This window comes from Grammomys surdaster, unplaced genomic scaffold (genome assembly GCF_004785775.1).
Source record: "Grammomys surdaster isolate TR1022 unplaced genomic scaffold, NIH_TR_1.0 126546, whole genome shotgun sequence".
Classification (NCBI taxonomy): Eukaryota; Metazoa; Chordata; class Mammalia; order Rodentia; family Muridae; genus Grammomys; species Grammomys surdaster.
The window spans coordinates 14,479,322-14,502,044 of NW_021621338.1; the positions used below are offsets into that span (position 1 = coordinate 14,479,322).

At 40.9% G+C, this 22,723-nt stretch overlaps 1 protein-coding gene across 1 annotated transcript in view; it reads right to left on the bottom strand.

Annotated features, from left to right (window-relative positions):
- Nek10 (NIMA related kinase 10) overlaps window positions 1-9,772 on the bottom strand; it is a 156,625-nt gene extending 146,853 nt beyond the window's left edge. The window contains exons 1-4 of the mRNA XM_028760706.1: window positions 9,699-9,772; window positions 9,417-9,477; window positions 4,566-4,696; window positions 3,438-3,536 (exon numbers count right to left, since the gene is read on the bottom strand). Of these exons, the coding sequence (XP_028616539.1) occupies window positions 3,438-3,536; window positions 4,566-4,696; window positions 9,417-9,477; window positions 9,699-9,772 (365 nt within the window). The remainder of the gene's footprint in view (window positions 1-3,437; window positions 3,537-4,565; window positions 4,697-9,416; window positions 9,478-9,698) is intronic.
- Between the last annotated feature and the right edge of the window lie 12,951 nt (window positions 9,773-22,723).

The following is a 22,723-nucleotide window of genomic DNA, read 5'->3' on the forward strand; positions in this document are numbered from 1 at the left end:
TGCACATACATTCAATTATATGTATGTATGTCTACATGTATGTGCATATGTGCATGCATGTGTATGGCCATACATACATCATGCATGTGTGACTGTGTGTTTGACTGTGTCTGTGACTGTGTGTGCCTGTGTGCATGTATATGTTAGTGTACACATATTTACAGTATAGGGGAAATTTTTTCATCCTATGAAAACAAACAATGTACAAGTGCTTTGTATAGTGGTGCACACCCTGGAGGCTAAGATAGAAGGAGCATGAATTTAAGACCAGACTGGGCTACATATACATAGCAAGACCTATTTCATCAAACCAGTGCTGGGGATGACGTTCACTGGTAGAGCATTGACCTAGCCTGTACAAAGCCTTTGAGTTCCATTCCCAGAAGTGAAAAACAAGTAAGAGCTGTATATATGTCCCAAGATGGTGACATTAAAAGGCATGTTAGGTGGTTAGAGTTGTGGATAAAGAACTAGATTTTGATATCCAGGAGGTTAGTATATACTAAAGAAGGAAAGGACCCCAGGGTCGTGATGAGGAGGATGGGGCTGGTTATATGAGAGATCAGAACAAGTTGGGTCCAGAGAGAAGTAGGGTACCAGCAGGATGGCAGAAGTGCAGAAGTAAGAGGGGGGGCTGGAGAGATGGCTCAGCGGTTAAGAGCACTGACTGCTCTTCCAGAGGTCCTGAGTTCAAATCCCAGCAACCACATGGTGGCTCACAACCATCCATAATGAGATCGGATGCCCTCTTCTGGTGTGTCCAAAGACAGCTACAGTGTACTCATAATAAAATAAATAAATAAATCTTTAAAAAAAAAAAAAGAAGTAAGAGAAGAATGGGAGCTTCATCTGACCCTCTTGAGCACAGGGATAAAGTGGGTAGCATCAACAGATGACACTGCTGCTATGTAGAGGGTGAATTAGCAGTAGGACGCATGCTCAGCACATGTGGTTCAAGCACCAGAACCACAGAGCCAGTGAGAGAGGCCAAGAAGAAGTAAAAGACTCTTCAGAAAAACCTGGCATTAAAAAGTCTTAAGAACAGAAATCCACTAGCCTGAGCAAAGTTCTGCATCCGTTACATACGTCATTCATGTTTTCCTAGATGAAAAGTACAGGCCTCTTTACAGGGTGATAAGGTAAGACCACAGCAAAAATACGTCTACCAAATCAGTGTGTTTCAAGAGCTTAAAACCATAAAGAGATCCTCACTCCATCCGAACATCTGGTCCTGGCACTCTGTGATGAGCTGATATGCCCAAGCAGAGGACTGAGGCATCAAAACAGAAAGTAACCTTTGCCTCACCACCTGCGTTCTAGTGTCAATTTAGACAGCACAAGTCCCACTGTTAAATAAACACAGCATTAGTCCTCTTGGCTATGGACATCTAACACATTCCCCAGACATTTTTACAGTAACTTATTATTATTATTATTATTATTATTATTATTATTATTTTAGTTTTATAAACTTTATTGTTTAAAAAAAGTCAATTTTTAATACGAGAAGGAGAACTATTCTTTGCAAGGGACAAGTCCCTCATAAGGCTATCCAATTCCAAGTGGTTAGCCCTAAACACAAGTACAAAAGAGCAACATTAAATGGGCCCAGTAAGGAACAGTGCACCTAACTAAATACAGTAGTTACATATAAAATTCTCAAAAATTAAAAGTTTAAATTAAAAAAAAAAAAAGATGGTCATGGGTTGGCCAGATTTCATCTAGAGCACAAAGTTCCCTCTGGTGTGTGGCTTAAGCATATTGTCGTAAGGACAGATTTCAGTCTCGTTTTCAAAGTGTCTCAAATTTACCGAAAATACATAGGAGATCTGATGCAGAGTGATTGTAGCAAGGATGGCAACTTGCGTGCTTTGGGAAGCAAGAGATGCTTTTGGACAAATAGTCCATTAAATGAGCTGGACAGGTCTCTTCTACTTAAAACCAGAGTGCCTGGATTCTGCTCACCTCTGCAATTATCACAGGCAAGGAAGAGCAGCTTGCCTCACCATTCTAATGTAATAACACCAGAAAGGGGCCAGCTAAATGAGCTCACTGTAAAACGTCACCAAATTTAGTAACCACACCAAACACAGAATTCATTCTGATATTTTTGACATTATTTCTCTAAAGAAAAATCATCATATTATGTGACCTGACATCCTTTAACTCATTTTTGGCTTTCAGGGCATAAGGAGAGTCCTCTTTGGAAATATGTCAGAATGACTTGCCATTTTTCTCAGTCACCTCAGTATTTTCTCTCCCTTTTCCTTGGTTGCCTCATCCCTTCTTGACAAATGGCAGACGCTCACCAGTTTGAGTAAGTTCAATCTATGCCTTCAATCCAACATTATCCCTGATGGTCGCAGAGGACTGGGCTAGGGAGCTGTACCACAAAAGCTCTGAGATGTAATTATTCTTTAAATATACGCTAGGAGGAGAAGATAGGCCTGCCATCTTTACAATTTCTATGACATGGAGTACAATAGGGACCACAACACACAGTCCGTCCTTTATCCAACTCTGATTTCAGATTTGAACTGAACACAGAGATCTGTAGCACCCAAGAATGATGTAGAAGGATGGTCTTAAAACCCAGCATTGTAAGTTCCTGTGAAAGAAGGGAGCTTAGCATCATCTCCTCCTAACTCTTCTTGTTACTAGAAAGTAAGTCTGTCTAGTCTAAGATTCTTCATCAGTTCTCTATAACAGGACATGGGGGTTGATTGGACTGGGGGTACATGTTCATCCTCTCTTTCTTTAAGTCCAGGCTGGCAGAGCACAGCTACTTGGTCACTGTATCAACTGCAAAGATGTTGTCATGTCACCCAGAGTGGTCACCAATGTCTCTCTTTCATAAGGACTACGCAATAAACATTCCGTGAGTGTTCAAACCCAAAACACGTATATTAAAGAAAACTCTCTCCTCCCACATCCTACCTGTCACCAAGCTCAACTAAATTCAAGGTCCAACGAGCGAGTCCAATAAGAACACAGTGCCAGCTCATCTGTCTTCTTTTACATAGCCTTTGTCAGCCTTTTACTTTTATACATTTTTAATTATTTATTTTAATATTTGAGATTATAAAACAATTACATTGTGTTGCCTTCCATTTCCTCCATCCAAAACTTTCCCAAGTACCTACCTTTTCTCTCTTTGAAATGTAGCACTTCTTTTTCTTTAGTTGTGTGTGTGTGTGTGTGTGTTGTGTTGTGTTCTATATGCTCATACTTATATGTAATGACAATTAAAGAAAATAAGCCATAAATGTGAATATACTGTATATATACATAATCACAGATACTGGAATATTTATATTCTTAAATGCTGCAACCACCCTGTGTTCTACTTGTAGGCTGTTTCAAAGCACATTCTTCATACAGGATTTGTGAAACACACCATTCTTGGGCAGATATCTGTCTTTTGGGCAGAGCTTTACCTGCATATGAGTCTGTTTCTCACCAGAGCCGTAAAGATCTCCTGAAATAACTGATGCTGTGGATGTTTGCTGAAATTCCTTTCATTCTTGTAATTTATACTAAGATGAAAAAAAGAACAGAGAAAAAACAATTTATAATAAACATTATTTGGGCTAACAAAATTACCAATAAAAAGAAAGACCATCTATATTGAGATAAAACATGAGAGTTTTAAGGTCAACTTATTAGCAAGGGCAAGCAACAACTGTTAAATAGAGACCCAAACTCAACAGTAAAGTTGATAAATAAAGATAAAGAGCTGAAGAGAGAACCAACTCCACAAAGTCATCCTCTGCACTTCACCTGTGCACTGTGGCACATGAGATTTTATACACACACACATACACACACACATATGCACACACACATACACACACACACACACACACACACACATATGAACACACAATGTAAAAAATGGCTAATTTTTAATATCAAGGTCAAATAAAGTAAAATTACATGACCATCACCTCAAAGGTAAGTTCTATGACATGTGTTATGTAAACATCTGCATTTGTGGATGTTCATATGGCATTCAACCATACAACCCTATATGGCCAGGTAAGGGCTATAATGGTTTCTTATATAAGATCACTGGTAAACTGAATACGTAACAACACATTTTTAGTTTTTACAAGTTAAAAATATGAACCCATGGAACATCATATGACTTTTTGAAACTGATTTAAGTTCATAAAATGCCAGAGAAACAAGATAAACCAAACAAGTAAATGATCATTCTAGAATATTTATGCTGCTATTTCATGCCTTTCATGTTTACACAGTACTTATTGGCAAATTACCTGAACACATTGTGACACAGAGCCACTCCCAGAAAGGAAATGGCCCACAGAATGTCTGCTTCTAGAATGTCTACACAGCAACAGAAACACAGACTAACGTTCTTTGGTAAAGCCAAGATACTGTCCATCCAATTGAGAAACTTGGACTTTTAAACTATTTTTTAAAAAAAAGTATTGCATGTTCACTAAAATTACTAAATAAGAATATGTATATTTCAAATTTTCACTTTTATGATAAATTTAAATAATTAAGCTTGAATAGGCTACTGACAGCAAATTTCTTACCTAAAATTTTCAAGTTCAACTGCTTCTGTGGACTCATGCCATTGACCGCGAGCTCTGGGTCCCCCCATCCTGATGGCGGGCTCAGGCTTTGTCATGTTATTTTGGGAACTGTCAAAGTTAATAGCTGGAAGCTACAGAAATGGAAACAGAGAGCTCATGACCATCATGGTTCACTCAATACGTGATAAAACAAGTCATAGAATGGGAGAAGTAGAGTTGGGGGCCAAAGGAATGAGGGTTTTCCAATCATTGATATGACAGCATTGAAAATTGGGGATGTCACAAGATTTAAGCATTTACCCCTAGCTTGGACTCTCTTCATCACAAATAATATTACCTGCCACAGCTCACTGTGACGTATGTTCAATCTGTCTCACATTGACAGGAACAGGAAGAAAACCTTTTGGCCAGTGATGTTCCATGGGGACTTACAGCAGTGCTGGGATAAAGTTTGGGATGAGCCTGGCCAGCAGATATTTTTAAGTTTCCCGTGTGCTCCAGGTACACAGATGGAGAGTTTCTAAATCCAGTAGCACATGCTGCTCAGAACAGTGTCGCTTTGCCTGCATTCAGCAATGTACATATTGTTCACCAAGGGCTCAGCCACAGCAACAGGCAAAGCCCCATCACTACTGCTCAATTGGAACAATAATACTTAAGATGCTGATTTTAAACGTCTGGATTTACTATAATAAAATAAGTGTGTTTAGAACACCTAGAATATATCTGCGCTGCTGTTATCAACCAGTGGCTCTGTAAGCACATCAATTATTAAGCATGAAGTAAGCAAAGCATAATAAAGGAATTATTTTTTGAGTAAATTATTTCATTGTACAGAAATTGATATAAGACCATGATTTCCTTACATATAGGTGATTTTCTTATTTCCTGTAAGGCTTATTTCCTGTAATTCAGAAATAAATTATGACAGTATCATTGCCCCCCAAGATGTTTCCTTATCTTCAAGCCACAGTAGAATTTTCAAAATAGTGACAGTAAACATTTCATTCTATAAAGCTACCTTTGTATATCAGTTTGGTCACCCAATCTACACCCCTCATGAACAAGGGGGTCAAAAGAACATAAGCAGACAACGTACATGGATGAGATAGCATCCATACCAGATTCTGCATGTTTAATCCATCATTAGCTGGCACTGTGACCTTGGAGAACATGTTTAGCCTCTGTGTACACTGATTTCCATGTCATTCCAATAGAAGCAATAATAACAGTCTGTAACTCTGGGATATGAGACTTAAGTTACTGTTTATATAGCACCCGCTATGCACAGGAACAATCTAAAAATACTCTTATGAGCCTTGTAATCATTACCATAAATTTTCTAGGCAAAAAAGCTTGTCATTAAAAATTAGGTGATCTCTAAATGTGGGCTTATGACTCAAAAAGACATTAGACATGAAATCACAGCAACAAGTTCATTTTTCTATTAGACAGGAACTATCATAAAACACACACACACACACACACATAGGAAGTAGATTTTCTAGGCCTCTAGGCCTAAGGAATTTCAAACCCCATTCCCATTGACAAAACTCATAGGGTTGTCTATGAGAAAGAAAGTAGCAAGCACAGAGCAAATATGTCTAAGCCGCTCAAAAGAAAGGGAGGGTCAAGAAGTGACACAGCCTCAGCCTCCCCATGGGCTCTCTATCATGGGCAGGCAGATAGCCAGTGCTAAGAATCAACTCAGAGAGACACTGTGGAAAACTGTATTTGGTAGAAGTAGTTGCAGAGACCAGATACCACGATACCACCAGTTCTCTCAGATGGAAAAGCAAGCTTAGTCCAGAACCCCCAACAGTTTTCCTGCTCTTGCCACCCTCCCACCCAAAGCCCCAGCTACCTGTGTCAGAGGAGCCCATAGCTCTTGATTCCAGGTCAGGGCACAGGTTAGAGGCTGCTCAGACCTTCTTAACAGAGTGGACCCTGCTCACTGCACTTACGACTGTCAAGTTTACTATCTAGCCTGCACATCACGCATCTCCCTGCATTCAGCCACCCCGAAAGTAGAATCGCATCTGTCTGTTCTTATGTTCCTTGCACATCACACGAAACTCAATATATGGCAGCTATACAAGTGTGAAGCTGTCAAATGTACCCAACCAACTCTTCCCTCCAGTAAACCACCTGGGATGAGTTCACACAGTCCACACACCTGTTAAAGACATGGCATACTAGATGAGTCAGGAAGTCATGGACACAGAGTGATCAGGGGGTCTACAGTGCAGGACAGAAGGAACTTGAACATGGGCTTTAGAAACATTATACAAGGTTGGTGCCCAGGGCTCGTTATGGCAGAAAGTGAAAGGAGAGACAGTAGCCATGGACCAAGGTCTGCCAGACAGAAGGAGTCGCACAGAAAATCAGCTCTGATGTGACAGTTCTACAAGGCTGTCAGGGCAGTGAGCAGAGGCAAAGGCCACAGTACAACTCAACAATGGCCACCTGACTCCATGGAGAATCAAAGGAAGGACGTTCGCTTCTCAGAAACCCTGCCCAAACACACAGGTGCATTATTATTTTTCCCTAGAACTTCTAGCAATTGGTTATCACACCTCTTTTATAAACAAAAACAAACAAATAATATATGTATATGTATACATATATATGCTACATCAGCAGAATTCTAGTAAGTGGACATAAGTCAGAAATGTCTCTCCTCCAATGGACCACTGCAAATCTGAGAAGCAAGTGTGGGCCTGTTTGTGTGTGTTGGGTGTTTCTTGTATCACTCTCCCAGTCCTTGTTTTTTATTTTATGTCTGGCTTTAGTTTTAATTTATGATAAACTTCCATACATTGTATATTGTTATATGCTCCTTATGTTCTTCCTGAAACAAGTAAGGCACAAGGGAATTCCTGAGTTGTCTGTCTATCTAGAACCCTCACATACATAGCTACATTGTTTCAGAAAAGGAGTACAGAGCTCAGAGTCACTTTTGTTATCAGAATGACAGATGCAGGAACTTCCACAGTAGAATTAGGCATAGAATTTGAGACGTTTAGGAGCCAAGCTCCAAGTGAAGGCAGTCACTGCATGCTCACAGACAGCTTCCCAAATAATTCAAGCATTTTAAGAATACATTATTTATGTATGAATATTTAGCAAAACGATAGGAACTTGTCAGACAAATGATTTAGAATTTCAAGTTGGCTTAAAGAGAGGAAATCATTAAATTAACTTTAGCCAACTCGGCCAGGTAGTAACAAGGGAATGGTATAACGGAGAGGAAAGAGATCTAGCCCATATGAACTTTGACACAGAAAGCTTTAAGCCTCAAACCAAATCCAGAAACACTGTAGGCATTTCATTACCTGGCAGTCCCGGGGTGGTTCATGCTCATGGTGACCCAGGTCACAGTTCAACTTAGGAAAAACTAGCCCCAAACATGCGGAATAGATATATGGTGAATCAAAGATAAGTCAATGTTGTTGGTGGTGAAAGGATCTTATCAGGAAGTGAGCCCACAAGCCTTGCCAAGGCAAGAGACAAAGCTGCTACCATGGAGAAAGAGTCCCCCAGCTGGGAAAGGCAGCCATGTATGGAGGGTGGGGCATCAATTTGAGCCTGAGAAACATAACAGCCCTCACAGGAATGAATTCTAGGAGAAAAAGCAAGAACAAGTAGCTTGGGGTGTTGTGGTTACACTGGAGAATGTGCAGAGCTGGGAATGTGATCTAACACATATCAGAGGTGAGGTACTTTCTGGAATAAGTGGGGAAGAGGAGACCTCAGGGATCTCATAGTATGGAGGACATGGAGAAAAAGCCATTTTAAGGACATTTTGACTTGTTAAAGAATTTTTAACTGTAAGTTAATTTTCCAGCTCATCGAAAAGCATCTCCATGGCTAGGGCATACAGGGCAAAGTTACAAAATTGTATTCCATGAGCAGTCTTTTATCCTGGGATGTTCATTTCTCCGTACTGTAGCTTTTCCATCTGTGAAAGTGGATACTGCAAATATTAAGAAGGTAAAAGCGCAGCCAAGGCACCAGCATGTAAGAAGCATTCCACAAGCACAAACTGTCCTGTTTGCCCTTCATATGCCACCAAACCCGAGGAAGCTATTCTCTAAAATAAATGGATAAAAATGCTATGGTTCTCTGCTGTGTTTGGATGATATAAAACAAAAAACATCATCACCCCATTACTGAATTCTCAGGAACTCTTAAACAAGTTTAGAAGTCTAATATTGGAAACACCAGAGACAGGAGATCATGATTCAAGCACATCCCTGCTACTGGTCAGTCAGCAGTACTGCATGAGAGTCTGCTGTTGTTCTGAGGGCTGCTAGGTTGTTTCCCAAACCCCTAGACCTCTATCCTCATCCCTTTCCAAAGTCTTCTAGAAACAAAACTAAAAAGTCAAGTTTAGAGATAAACCCAGAGTTCCATTATTTTCTTGACTAATAAAAGCATTTAAAAATGCTACCACATAAATAGCCAAAACCTCACCCTCCTATGGTAGGATGAAATTTGAGAAGGATTATGGGGTTTGTTCTATGAAGGAGGAAGATGTGGTAAATTGTGCTTCAGAGAATGAATTTCCCTGAACCTCTGAAAGGTAATCATTGGCATTTGATGACAGAACTGGCTGTTTACAGACTGAAGAATTTGAGCCCTGATGGTTAGAACACATGGCAACAAGCAGAGAAACAAAAAGGCTAGATGCCAACCAAGTCTTAGGCCAGCCTGACCAAGGTGAGAGCAGCAGCCAGAGGAAGCAAGGACAACTCTGGATGAACAAAGAGAGTGTACACAAGGAAGTGAAATGGACCCTACAAAAACACATGGAGTTTATTCACACACCACATCCTTTGAAAACACTACCTGCTGTTTGCTTGACTGAACGTTCAACAGGCACCGAAGTCTTTTAAGATCTGAATAGTCCCTAGAAGAAAGAGCAGCATAAGGTCACATTACTACTGATGGGGAATGGCCACTTGGAAGTCTGTCTCTGTAGATCATGGTATGCCTGTCAAACATTTCTTTCCAAACTCTAGAAAGGGCTCAGTGTTTGTGTAAACACTGCAGTCCAGGAGATAACTTCTCACAAAAGCGTTAAGCCGTCAATGCCACTGGCCCTGTGAATGACTACAGACACTCGTTTACCTGGTGGTGGTTCCTTGTTGCTTCTTCTCGGCTGCTTTCTCTGTGTTCTTCACCTTTGTGTCTTGATCAGGCATTGTAAAACATCAACACCTCAGAATTAACATTGCATTCCTTGTGAAGTAAACAGAAACAACTTTCAGTTGGGTTATATAATCCAAAGTATTCTCAATTATAACAGACAAATTTGTTCATGATGTTTATTCAAACAAATAAAATTAATAATTGCAATTATTAGATTGAATGGCACTGATTATTTACTTTCAAAGGGACTTCCTTGGATCTATTTAGGTCATGTCTTCAAGCTATGTCTTCTGGCATGGGCTTGACTAAAGTATTCTGACCAAGTTTTCACAAATGTTATTCTATATTTACAAAATATGTCTACTAACAAATATTTGAAGCTCAATTGGCAGTCATTTTATGCAACTTCAGTAGTCTTCCTCTATAGCTATTCTTAATTACACATTATAGGCTCACAGGATTCCTCTCTCATTATGGTTTATGGCCCCACAAGTCTCAGAGAAAGCTAAGCCCACTCACAAGTAAGCTATCAGTGTCAAGATGTTGTCATACTTCCAAAATTCTTTATTAAGTTTGTCCTTTCTTTCTTTTTTCTTCTTTCTTTCTTTTCTTCCTTCCTTCCTTCCTTCCTTCCTTCCTTCCTTCCTTCCTTCCTTCCTTCCTACCTTTCAAAGATTAGGTCTCAACTAGGCATCCCTAAGTGTCCTGGAACTCAGTATTTAGACCAGGCTGGCTTGAACTATTGGTGATTCTGCTGCCTCTCCCTTTCCAGCACTGAGATTACAGGTGTATGTGACCATGTTCAGCTTCCAGAATTACTTTTTTCTTTTTAAAGATCTTTTTTTCCTTAATGGATTCTTTTTTTAGTTATGTGTACTTCTATTCCTTTACCTTCCATAATTTGTGTGCACTATATGTGTTCAAATGCCTGGGAAAGTAGAGGCCAGAAGGCTTCAAATTATCCCACAACTGAAGTTACAAGCAATGTAAGTCCCCTGATATGGGAGCTAAGAATTGAACCAGGGTCCTTTACAAAATCAGCAAGTGCTCTGAAGTACGGAGACATTTTTCCAGCTCCCTCCTAGAATTCTTAAAGTGTGAACAATGATATCTGAACAATACATGTTGACAGTACTCATGAGGGCAAGCCACTCTTGTGCAGTCCATAAACTTAGCTGAGTATATGGCAGGGAGATTGCCTGCCTGGACACACAGCTCAATAGGCATCTCAACACTCGGAATTCAGCACTTTAGTATTGCCATGATTACTTTTCCTAGTGTTATCTTTAAGCCTACTTCTTCCCACTCAAAAGCTTTGAGTTCATCAATACACAGACTAATTGACCTTTGCTTTTTTCTCAATTGACTTTGATTCTGATTTTCACAAGAGAAACAGAAAAGTTGAAGATATGTATGACTTTCTCTTTCTTTTACAAAGTATCTGACATAACAACTTACATGGTGAAAGAAGGTTTCTGTACATCATGAAGCCAAGCATCAAGTCAGTGAAGCTTGTGAGAAGCAATTCACAACTTGATGGACAGGAGTCAGAGAGACAAAGAAGTAGGAATCGAGAATCAGATACAGCCTTCAAAGTCAAGCCCCCTACCTGTGACTTTTCTCTTCCTAGGCCCAACCTCCTAAGGTGGAAAGCAACTAACATTTCATCTGTGCCCCTCTAAGTCTCATAGCAATCTTGGAGTGCAAAAATAACTTAAGCCTTCTCCATGTATCTCCAGATCCTAACAGTTTCTTGAAAAGTGCATAGCCAAAATCTCTTCTGACATCCAAAGCTAACTAGAACCTGTGAGCCTCTATAAATCACAAAGAAAAAGGGGTCAGTTCTAAGACACACTGGTGCAAAATAGACATCCTCATTCCAAAACGGAATCATACAAGACTAGCAAAGAAAGGTTGAAAGCCAGCAGAGCAAACAGTAAATTTTATAGCTCCATGTATAGCACACAGAGTACATGAGCTCCAAGCAGCCGACAGGTCTTGCCATTTGCAGCCCACATAAACCCTTCTGGGGTTGATTACACTCACTACATGCCACATTTCTCAATGCACGTTTTATGTTCCTGCCATCCATGTATCTCCACTGCAACGTAAGCTTCCACGTCTCAGGGGCTAAATGGAGGGACCCCACTATTGCCTTTTGTTGCCTGGCCTCCCAGGGTTCCCTTTGTAGCCTAGGTGACCTTTTAACTCTCTCATTGTGTATATCTGAAAACAAAACAAAAAACAAACAAACAAAAAAAAACCAGCACCTCACAAACGATACCAAAGTCTGCCACCAGCTTGACCAACAGTTACACCCCACTGGACCTCTGTCACTTTGACCTCTGAGTACCTTGGCAATTATGAATGGTAAAATGAATCCTTTGGTAACCCTAGATGTGCCCACAGATGTTCTTTTCCCTTTAGCTTTGCATTTGCTAGCTTGTACGTGGGGTCTTGCCAGATCCTGAGGTATGCGCACGTACATCATGCCTTTGGCCCCAGTGCATAGTAACTGACATTATTTCCATGCTGTATTCGCTCTAGGAGCTAAGCCTTCCTGAACCACAAATTTCCCCCAATAATTTCTGTACATCCTAGTTCTTTAAGTCTTTCTAATTTGCATTTGTTCCCAATTCTCATGATAAACTTGTCTAACTGTTTCTGTCAATATCTGTAACAACATAAATGCTGGGTAATTGTGATTCCTCCATCAGATTAATTAGTTAACATTTGGGATTCTTCTACTAGATTAATTAGTTAATAATATTTTCATTTTATTTTTAATTTTGTATGTATATGTGCAGAGAAAAATATGTACATGTCTATGAAGGTGACAGAGAAGGCCAGAGCATCAGATCTCCCTGGAGCTAGAATTAGAGGTGGATATGAGCTACTATACATGAATGCTGAACACACCAAATTCAGGTGCTCTACAATATCATTAAGTGTTCTTTACAGCTTAGCTATCTCCCCAGTCCAAACCATCACCTGTTAACTCATTCTTTCCAAAACGTATAAGGACACAGACAAAATGTAGACAATAGTCTTTAGCCCAGTTCCCAATAGAACCAATGTTTCTATTGGAACCTCATGATGATAGCCTTTACTATCTACATGGCTGTCAGCATTTTGAGATACTTTCAGAATAATTTTATGGCTTCTCTAGTCCAAATTCTTCCAAATCCTTCCACAAATTAATTCCTACAAATTAAAGGGTTTAAACACACACACACACACACACAATGAGGCTTAGACAACCTGTCTCGGTTGGGGTTTTATTGCTGTAAAGAGTCACCATAACCATTTATAGAGGAAAACATTTAATTGGGGTTGGCTTACACTTTCAGAGGTTCAATCCATTATCATCATGACAAAAAGCATGGCAGCATGCAGGCAGACATGGTTCGGGAGAATGAGCTGAGAGTTCTACATCTTGATTCACAAGCAGCTGAAAGGAAACTGTCCTACTAGGCCTAGCTTGAGTGTATGAGACCTCAAAGCCTGTATCCACAGTGACACACCTCCTCCAGCAAGGCCACATCTACAACAAGGCCACACCTCCTAATAACACAACTGCCTTTGGACCTATGGGTGGTGCCATTTTTACTCAAACCACCACAAACTCTTTATCTCTGGTACCACTTTCTGTGTTCATCAGACTTTCCACTGCTGTGACAAAATACCTGATACAAAGTAAAGAAGGAAAGGATTATTTTGGCCCATGGTTTCAGAGCTTTCTACCCATCATGCTTGGGTGTATTCCTCCTGTATCTCTGGTAAGGAGAACATGATATGTGTAGACTGCTTAACTCACAGATAGAAAGCCAAGAGACTGGTAAGAAGTGAGGACCAACCCTAAACATGAGATCCATGTCCTTTGTCACCTACTTTTTCTATCTACACCCCTCTTCACCCAGCAGTCTTACTACTGGGGACCAAGTGTTTGCATGAATGAAAACATCTCATATCAAAACTATAATGTATAGATAACTTAGAAAATATAAAATTAGATATAATGTTGGTTTAATTAAATTGTATATTCCAAAAATCTAATCTCTTTTCTATGCCACAACTAGATTACAGTGTGTTGTACAGGGATGAATAAAAACCATGTGCTATTTTCCTAGAATTGCATACAACTACGTATTGCAAAATCTAGGGTTGCTTAGAGACAAGGGACTGCCAATTGATGAGTGTTTCACTGCAATATAACCAAGAGAAACCAAGTGTATTGAAAGGCATAAAAATAATATATTCACTTTGGAAGAGGAGATCTCAACGGAGAAAATACCTCATTCTAGATTAGTCAGTAGACAAGTCTGTGTGGCATTTTCTTAATTAATGATAGATGTAGGCAGACCCAGCTCACTGTAAGTGGTGCCAGCCCTGGGCAGATGGTCTTGGATTGTATAAGAAACCAGTCAAGGCAGGGAAGCAAGCCACTAAGCAGCACTCCTCCAGGGTCTCTGCCTCAGCTCTTGCTTCCACTTCCTGCCTTGAGTTCCTGCCCTGTCTCCTCAGCAATGAACTGTGATAGGGAATTATAAGATAAAATAAACCCTTTCTTCTGCAAGTTGCTTTGGGCCTTGGTGTTTATCACAGTAATGAAAAGCAAACTAAGACAATTGGCATTAATAAAAGGAAAGAGGGAGAGAAAGAAGTAGAAATCATAAAGAACAAACTGTAAATTAGTGCAAAAAAAATAAACTGAAGACCCAACTCCTCATTTTGGATCTACAAAATGCATTAGATTTTATATTAGATATTTAAATGCTCTTCAGAGTCAAGCATCTGACTTTGCTTTTCCTTCCTGGACATCTCATTTCCTTTGCCTGCCAAGCCCTGACCAGCCTCTGCTCACCACACTGCAGCACTCTGCTTTCCCCTTGGAACAGCCTGGTTAATCCAGAAGACCCAGTTTTGTGTTTTGTTTACTTTTGTTTTGTTTAACAAGAACGTCAGTTCACGTGTTTTCCTGTTGGCCCAGCATCATAATTTGTGTCTGCTGAAGCCAAATGCTTTTGTTTTGTTTTGTTTTGTTTTGTTTTGTTTTGTTTTGTTTTGTTTTGTGTTCCTCAGTGCTTGGAAGGTCCCTTCCAAGGATCTGACACAGATTAGGCTGAGGAGCAGTCTTTTGAGGAAACAAATGATTGATAAAGCCACTAAGGAAAAAAATACTAGATCATATAAAATCTACTAACCATTATGATCTGGGTCTGATCTGTCTTTTGTTCTTCCCCCACCCCACATCTGACATAACATTTACATGTGACATATACTAGTTATAATAATCAGGAACACAGGATGGCTTACAGAAGGCAGCAGATGGGGGAGCGTGCATCCTAATGAACCAGAACATCCTGTACAGGTGATATCATGCTGATTATCCACCCCTCCACGTCTACAGCCATGTATACTTTGTTTTAGACATATAGTCTCACACTGAATGCCCATTGTCCTGCCTTCACCTCTAGTGTGTAGATTACAGACATACTGAGTCCAGCCCTTGATGCCTTTGAGAGAACTATGCTCAGCCTTGTTTGTCAGGTGGCAAGGTCCAGCTCCTCTTCTACTCAACTGCACGACTGAAAAGAATTTAGAGAACTTTCACCTCTATAACAGGTAATGAAAAGCAACAAAATTTCTTTACCATAGATAAGCGGCTCTCAAACATGTGCATTGTGACCCCCACCAGGGTTACATATCAGATATTTACACTAGCAAAATTACAGTTTGAAGGAGCAAGGAAATAGTTATGATTGGGGCCATCACAGCATGAGGAATTGTATTAAAGGTGCACAGCCTTAGGAAGGTTGAGAACTACTGCTACAGATCTTCCTCTAATGGATGTTCTTTCAGGATTTAAAAGACAAAATTCATATAGAACATCTGCAAACAAGCATGCTGCAGTGCTTTACATAATTGCTGATTCCTTGATTTGATGACTGTACCACAGTAATGGACGAGGTAAAAGTAGTCATAAACAGACAATGGATCCCCATAGTTGGGGATAGACAAAACCCAAATTTCAATAGTAATTTGACCTTCCCCTTTTATTCTTCACATAGTTATATATAAGCTTCTCCTAGCAGGAGAGAAGATGTTGTAACAAGAAACAGTTGTTAGCTTTTGGACCATTCAGACAATGGACTCAGCACATGGCAGTCCCCATGTTAGGGACTGAAAGGCTGGGGCTAGAGAGACTGCACATGGTTTTGAAACATTGAGTCCTGCACAGCATAGTTCCTGGCCTCTGTTCCACCTTTTCTATGAAACTGTAACACTGCTACAGAAAATCTTCCTGATTTGGCCAAACTATAAATAAGTCCATTGTCTGTTTATGACTACCTTTACAGATGTGGCAGGATTGATAAATGGAGCACCTGTGCAGCAGCCTCTAACTCCATGTAGTGATAGCAGACATGCCTTAAAGTGCTGGCCTTTATTTCTTTCCTAATACTAACCCAGATCAGTGTGAGTACCAGCCCAAAATTAGAGTATACAACAACAGATAGCCTTGTCATTGTCAAGATTTCCATTGCTACAGAATGAAGTAGCTTTATATAGATTCTAGGAAGCCTCTCCACTGTCATCAATGATGTTTGTGCACTGTGCACTCTGTGTCCTCTACTCCAAGTCTACTCTGTGCCTGGGTGAGGACAGGAGATATAGTAAGTCAAAATATTTGAAAGATAAATCAAAAAAAATCTAGAAAAACTTTATATTCATAAGTCAATGAAAATCACTGAAGTAGAGCCCTAAAGTTCTTCTTATTTATTGACTCCACAAATAAAAACAATACTTCCTTAAGCAGGTATGTTTTTATTGTCAAGTTGGCACAACTTGGAGTCACTTGGGAAAAAGAAACCTCAATTAAAGAATTATCTTGATAAAATGGATCTGTGGCTGTGCCTGTGAGGAATTGCTGTGATTGACTGATGTGGGAGAGCTCAGCCCACTGTGGGTGGCACTATCCCTAGGCAGGTGGACCTGGTCAGTATTAGAAATCTAGCAGTGAGTAAGGCAGAGAGTAATCCAGTATACATTGTTCCTCCATGGTTTTTTCTTCAAGCTCCTTCCTATCCTGACAGTCAGGTGAGAAATGGTGATAGATAAGATCTAGATTCCACAAGATGCGTTTTTCTAGCTACATTTCTTTTTTCAAATTAATTAACCCCAAACATTGGCAAAATACAATGAACCCAGAGCAGCCATTTCCAGGTGGCCAAGGCTTTCTTTGCTCTTCCTCTAATTTCAGTTTAATTTTTTTAAGAGGGACTTCCTTTCAGATTGTTTTGTTGATGGCTATGAACCTAGAATTAAGCCCATTATAAATATTCTTGATAAAAAACTTAATAAACTCTTGATCTCATGACTGTCATCATTACTGTTAAGCAATTTGAGCTGACACAAGGGAATGTCATAATAATTCAAGTAATTGGGGTATGGTGGCTGAGTGTGTAATCTAAGCACCTGGGAGGCTGGACTATTGTGAATCCAAGTCCAGCCTGGGCTAGCCTAGTCTACATAGCAAGATTCTGTTTCAATAAACAAAGAATTTTTTTAACAAATAATTATTTTACAAATGAGAAGTAGTACATTTCATTCCGAGCTAACATTGATGCTTTTCTTTCTTTTTTTTTTTTTTTTTTTTTTTTTTGGTTTTTCGAGACAGGGTTTCTCTGTGTAGTCCTGGCTGTCCTGGAACTCACTCTGTAGACCAGGCTGGCCTCAAACTCAGAAATCCGCCTGCCTCTGCCTCCCAAGTGCTGGGATTAAAGGCGTGCGCCACCACCACCACCGCCCAGCACATTGATGCTTTTCATCTGCTTTTTTTAATCGTGATTTATGTTGGGTCTGAGTATGTTTAAAGTTCATTTTCCATCTCAAAATGAAAAATATAAAACTTACACCAAGACTAAGTACTTCCCAATGAGTCTTAACTAACCAGTCTCAAGCAAACATCCTGTTCTCCCTTTGTCTGGTCTACGTTTCCTGTTTATTTGTTTCTGACCCCAGCACAGAACTTAACACAGATAGTTAACACTTGCATGGTATTATAACCACCTTATTTTACAGGTAAGGAAACTTAGACATCAAAAGACTAAGAGGCTGCCACAGCATGAGTGCAGCAGCAATGTAGCTGGGATTTGGCCTCCAAAGCCTTGGCTTAAGTATCTACAGCTGGCTCTCCTCCACTGTCTCTAAAAACAGCCAGTCAAGGCCTGTGGGTTTTGGTTTTCTTTCCTGTTTATTCTCTTTGTCTTCCCTTCCATTCTTTGTCTGTCAGTACCCCCGGGTTGTCCAGGCCAGCTTCAAACTCTTTGGCCTCCCAAAAGCTGTGATTACAGGATAGTCTGTTGAGCACCAACACCCTTCCATGTGCATGCAATGTGTTTAGTTGCCCATGCCCCCACTGCCCGTGCCCCTGCTGCCCATACCCCCAACTGCCCGTGCCCCTGCTGCCCATGTCCCACTGCCCAGGCCCCCGCTGCCCAGGCCCCCGCTGCCAAGGCCCTCATTGCCCATGTCCCACTGCCCAGGCCCCCGCTGCCCATGTCCCCGCTGCCCAGGCTCCTGCTGTTGTGCTTCCCTGTGACGATGGACTCTCCTCTGAGCCCTGAGCCTCCTGTCAGAAAAGTAACAAATAGGCACAATCTTGCCTCAAAGTTCTAATTCTCCTGCCTCATCTTCCTGCTTGCTGGTACCCTTGTATGATCAGGCTTTTTTCGTTGCCCAAAACTCAGTTTCTCGGGAAACACTGCCTGTTAGAATGGACTTCTAGGTGCTCTCTACCTATCCACGGGTACATCTCCATCTCCTCTAACCTCAGCCTCAATGTCTGCTTGATTCTGACACAGAGTCATTCTAGACTTCCCCTGTTAGCTCCTACATCCTTTACTGGTTGCACTTTTTTGCCCAACCAACAGTTGGCCAAATCCTGAACCCTTCAAATGATCGGTAAATAGTCAATGAATTCATGAGTCTCTTCCTGGATTGGAGCTGAAGCCATACACCAAGTAGTCTAAAGACAAGGAGGCATCTTAGAAACTGCTCTTGACTACATTGAAAACTTTATTTTACCTTTTGTAAACCAACTGTGGCTATTTAATAACTGCTGCCTTCACTGTCTTTAAGTGTATGTGTATGTTGCTAAGCCTGGTATATATACATTTAATGCTTAAATGATTTAAAGCAATCCTGTGAGGTAAGTGACATTATCATTATTTGCATCAGGAAAAAGCTTAGGGGCTTTTTTTTTATTTGATAGGCAGAGAATTAAAATTCAAATACTAATTAATAGAATCGTATGAGATGCATCTCTTGCAAACCATACTGAATTTCTCTCTTTATGCAATCTGAAATCACACCATATGATTTCGATCATAATGGTTATGGCATAAAAAACAGCATAAATTCCAGACTTTTACAATTCAAGTAAAATCTCTAAATTAACATTCACTTACCATGAGGATATCTCTGACTTTTTCAGAAGTCTTAAGAATGTTACGAAAAGCTCATAACTTAAGAGATTCACTTTTACCAAGTACATTTGATTGCACTTGCCAGGTGTCTGAGCTAGATGCTGGACCATGAACAAGTCAGCCTTCTCACACTGGCAGGCATCAGAGTAAGCAGGCAACACAGAGTCAAGGACGGGGCAATGAGTGTCGTGGCCCAAAGAGGCAGTCCATTAGTACAGACAGGCGAGGTGGCATGGACCATGTTCTGTGCATGACTAAGATGAAGTTGGTATTGCCTAACCAAAGACTGGAATAGGGAAGTGTGAAAGGTGTGCTTCTAGGAGGAAAGGGAAATACTCCTTGACACTTCAAAACTAAACGGCAAGTCAAACAGTGAGTGGATGGATACGGACAAACGACAATCAGGAACACTGGACACATTAGCTTAGCCACGGCACTTGTGGAATCTGTGAGACAGCTTTGTGGAAATGACATTTTTGTAGGGGATGGGGTGATGTCTAGGGTGTGGTTGTGGGAATGAAGATAGTGGTAACACCCACAAGAGCCCAAGGGTAGTAGAGTCTAGTGGGGTAGGGTTGCACTGGGAGGCACACAAAACTGCAGCTAGGTGCTGGCTGTAGGCGCTGGGCTCAGGCTTAGGTCACATCTGCAACAGAAATTACCTAAAGGCAGACACATTCAGGTGGAGCTTAGCAGAGCCCATCCTATAAAAGGAAGGCAGGAGCGTGCTTCTCACAAAGGAGATCATAAGCCTCCAGAGGCAAGGCATGAGAGCTACCTGGAAGACACATAGCAGCTGTTCATCCATACCAGGCTCTTCGTTTCTGGAAGCACCACGCAGAGCTGAACACATTTCCTACCACACACTCTTCAACAGAAGCTCATCTACTTTGACGAGGCAGGCTCTGCCTGACTGACCCCAAGGCTGTCAACGCCCCCTTCAGGGAAGGTCCCTGTGGTGAGCCTCAGGGGAAGGGAGGCTGTCCCTGCGGCCTCAGGGCCATCCAACAGCCTACACCACTCACCGCGCTGGAGGGCGGCCCTCTTTCAGGCCAACCTCAAGTCATCTTCCTTCTCTTGCTGCAGAATCCCGGGAGCGAGCTCAAACCAGCTCCAGTCCTGACACCTGTTGGTTTTTCAGTCAACTCCTTTCCTGCCCCAGAGAGGGTGAACCAATGCTCACATTTCTTCCTCCACAGCCTCGGAGCTCAGCCTATCAGGAATGACAAGGCTGCAAGGTACAACAGCGCCATAGCAACGGGTGACGCCTGCTCTGCTACTTTGGCAACCAGAGAACGCACAGTGAAACTCAGGATGCATGGACCTAATCTAGGCGTTGTATCCCACCTAACAGCTTTGGCACCCACAAGAAAAAGAGATTTGCCTCAGGTGTTCCAAGAATTTGTATAAACTGCAAATTAGTTCCAAAGATTATAGGGGAAAAGGATACACATGCTTAGTTTCTTGTTTAGGGGTTGTGAAGGGTCTGAAACTTGATCTGGGGGAGAGTGGAAACAGCAGGCCACGAACTCCAAGACAGCCTGCTTAGAATCTTTTAGATGGCACAAAATTACTTCAAGCTGCTACAGCGTATCTCAGACAGAAAATGCTGAGAGGACACATTCATTATGCAGACATAAAAGCTCTCTATCAGACTCCTGTCACCAGATCATTTGGTAGCTTTGCAAAGTGACACAACTTTTTCCAGGAAGTGCATAAAAACGAAACAAAAACAAAACCAAACAAAAACCCGAAAAGTCTAATTGCATTAAAATTGCTTTTTAAAAAGGCACAACATAGTCTTTAAAAGTACCTAATTAACTCCGTGGTCATTTTTTGGTGAGCACAATTCCTAAGGAGGTCATCGCACTTGCTCTTCACTTTGTCTAGTCATTACTAGTTTTGTAAATGAGAATGACCCAAGAAGCCTGGCAACTAGTAAGGAGAGAGGGCAGGACCACTGGCTCTGTAGTGATAAAACACAAGGCTGTGACCTTGACAACACTCCTGGGCACAGGCCCCTACCCACTTAAGTATATATGATACTGAGGTTTGGGGTATCTCAACACTAAGTAAGCACACAAAGCAAGAAGGCCAGGAATTTAAAGCTAGCCTGGGCTACATGACACACCACCTCAAAAAAATTAAATCTGAACAAAAATCAAGTAAGAATTTTATAGTACAGTTGTATACTGAAAATGAAGCATGGGAAAGGAAACAGAGTACTAAACTTCAGGGCATAAAACCTCAAGGCTGTTGCTTTCAACTAAGCCAAAGAGGTAGGTCATAGAGTTGTAAAGCTGGAGTAGAATACAAAGTATTTTTGTAAACTCCTAATCACCAAGCAGGGAGTCAACGTGACAAGCCGAAGATTGACTCTGTCTTCAGTAGGATATCAAATGTGCTTCCTATTTTCTCCTTCTCCATAAAATAAATGTGGAATTAATACTTTGACCTTCCCTTTGCTGCATGAGGCAGTATGACACCCTGGCTCTGGAAGACAGATGGTTATCTCCAAACATGGATCCAGCATGCACTGTGCAGTAAGTATCCATGACCCAACAGAAGCTCCACTATAAGGATTCATGACTATGGGGGCCAAGCCTGAGCCATGCTTCATTCATACCTTGTAATACAGCTCAATCCTAGGAGACTTACCTATTTTTTGTTTCTTTCCTTTACTACCTTGAAATGAATGTCTAAACTACACAAAGTAAAATGAGTCCTCATAATAGCATAAAGTAAGAAAAGACTGGAGAGATGGCTTAGTAGTTGAGAACATTTACAGAGATCAGAATGCAGTTTGTCAATGCAGATCTTTAAGTGGGCTATGGGGGGGGGGAGCAGTAGCAGAAAAGGTTTTGCAAGCACTGGAAGAAATCTTCATTTCAAGCAGGACTAGCAGGCCCACCATGAGAACACAAGACTCACCAAGAAAACTCACCTCAGATAAGACAGGCAGTAAGCACTACCACAGCAAATAGCCATAAGTGAGGGATTTCCCCCTCCTGATAAACAACAGCAACAATAGTCCTGTGTGTGGCAAGTGTAAACTATCTTTCCAAGTGTAACAACTTTCCATAGCTGTATTCTTCTTCATCTCACTCCCATGGCTTAACAATTTTACAGTGAGACACAAGAAAGTTCTTGATGTGAAAAACAGGAGTGAAGTCAATCAGAGTCAAAATAAAATTAGTCAAGAGAGACAGGCCTTGAGTAGAGAGGTCAGTGTTATGAAGAAAATGGTAACACACCACAGGGTAAAGTTTCTAAGTTTAAAACAGAAAGCAAAGTTGGACTGGCATTTAAAATGAACATTACCTTCAACATTTCCTAACTATAAAAATGCCACTATGAAATCATTTTATTTTTCCTTCTCTTCTTCTTTTTTCTGTCTCTGTCTCTCTTAGACATAAGGATTGGGTGCAGGAAGCAGAGGTCACTCACTTCCCTTTCTCCCCACCCCCACCTTAAACAGAAAGACATTTGCAGCTCTCCTAATAACAAAGTAAAAAA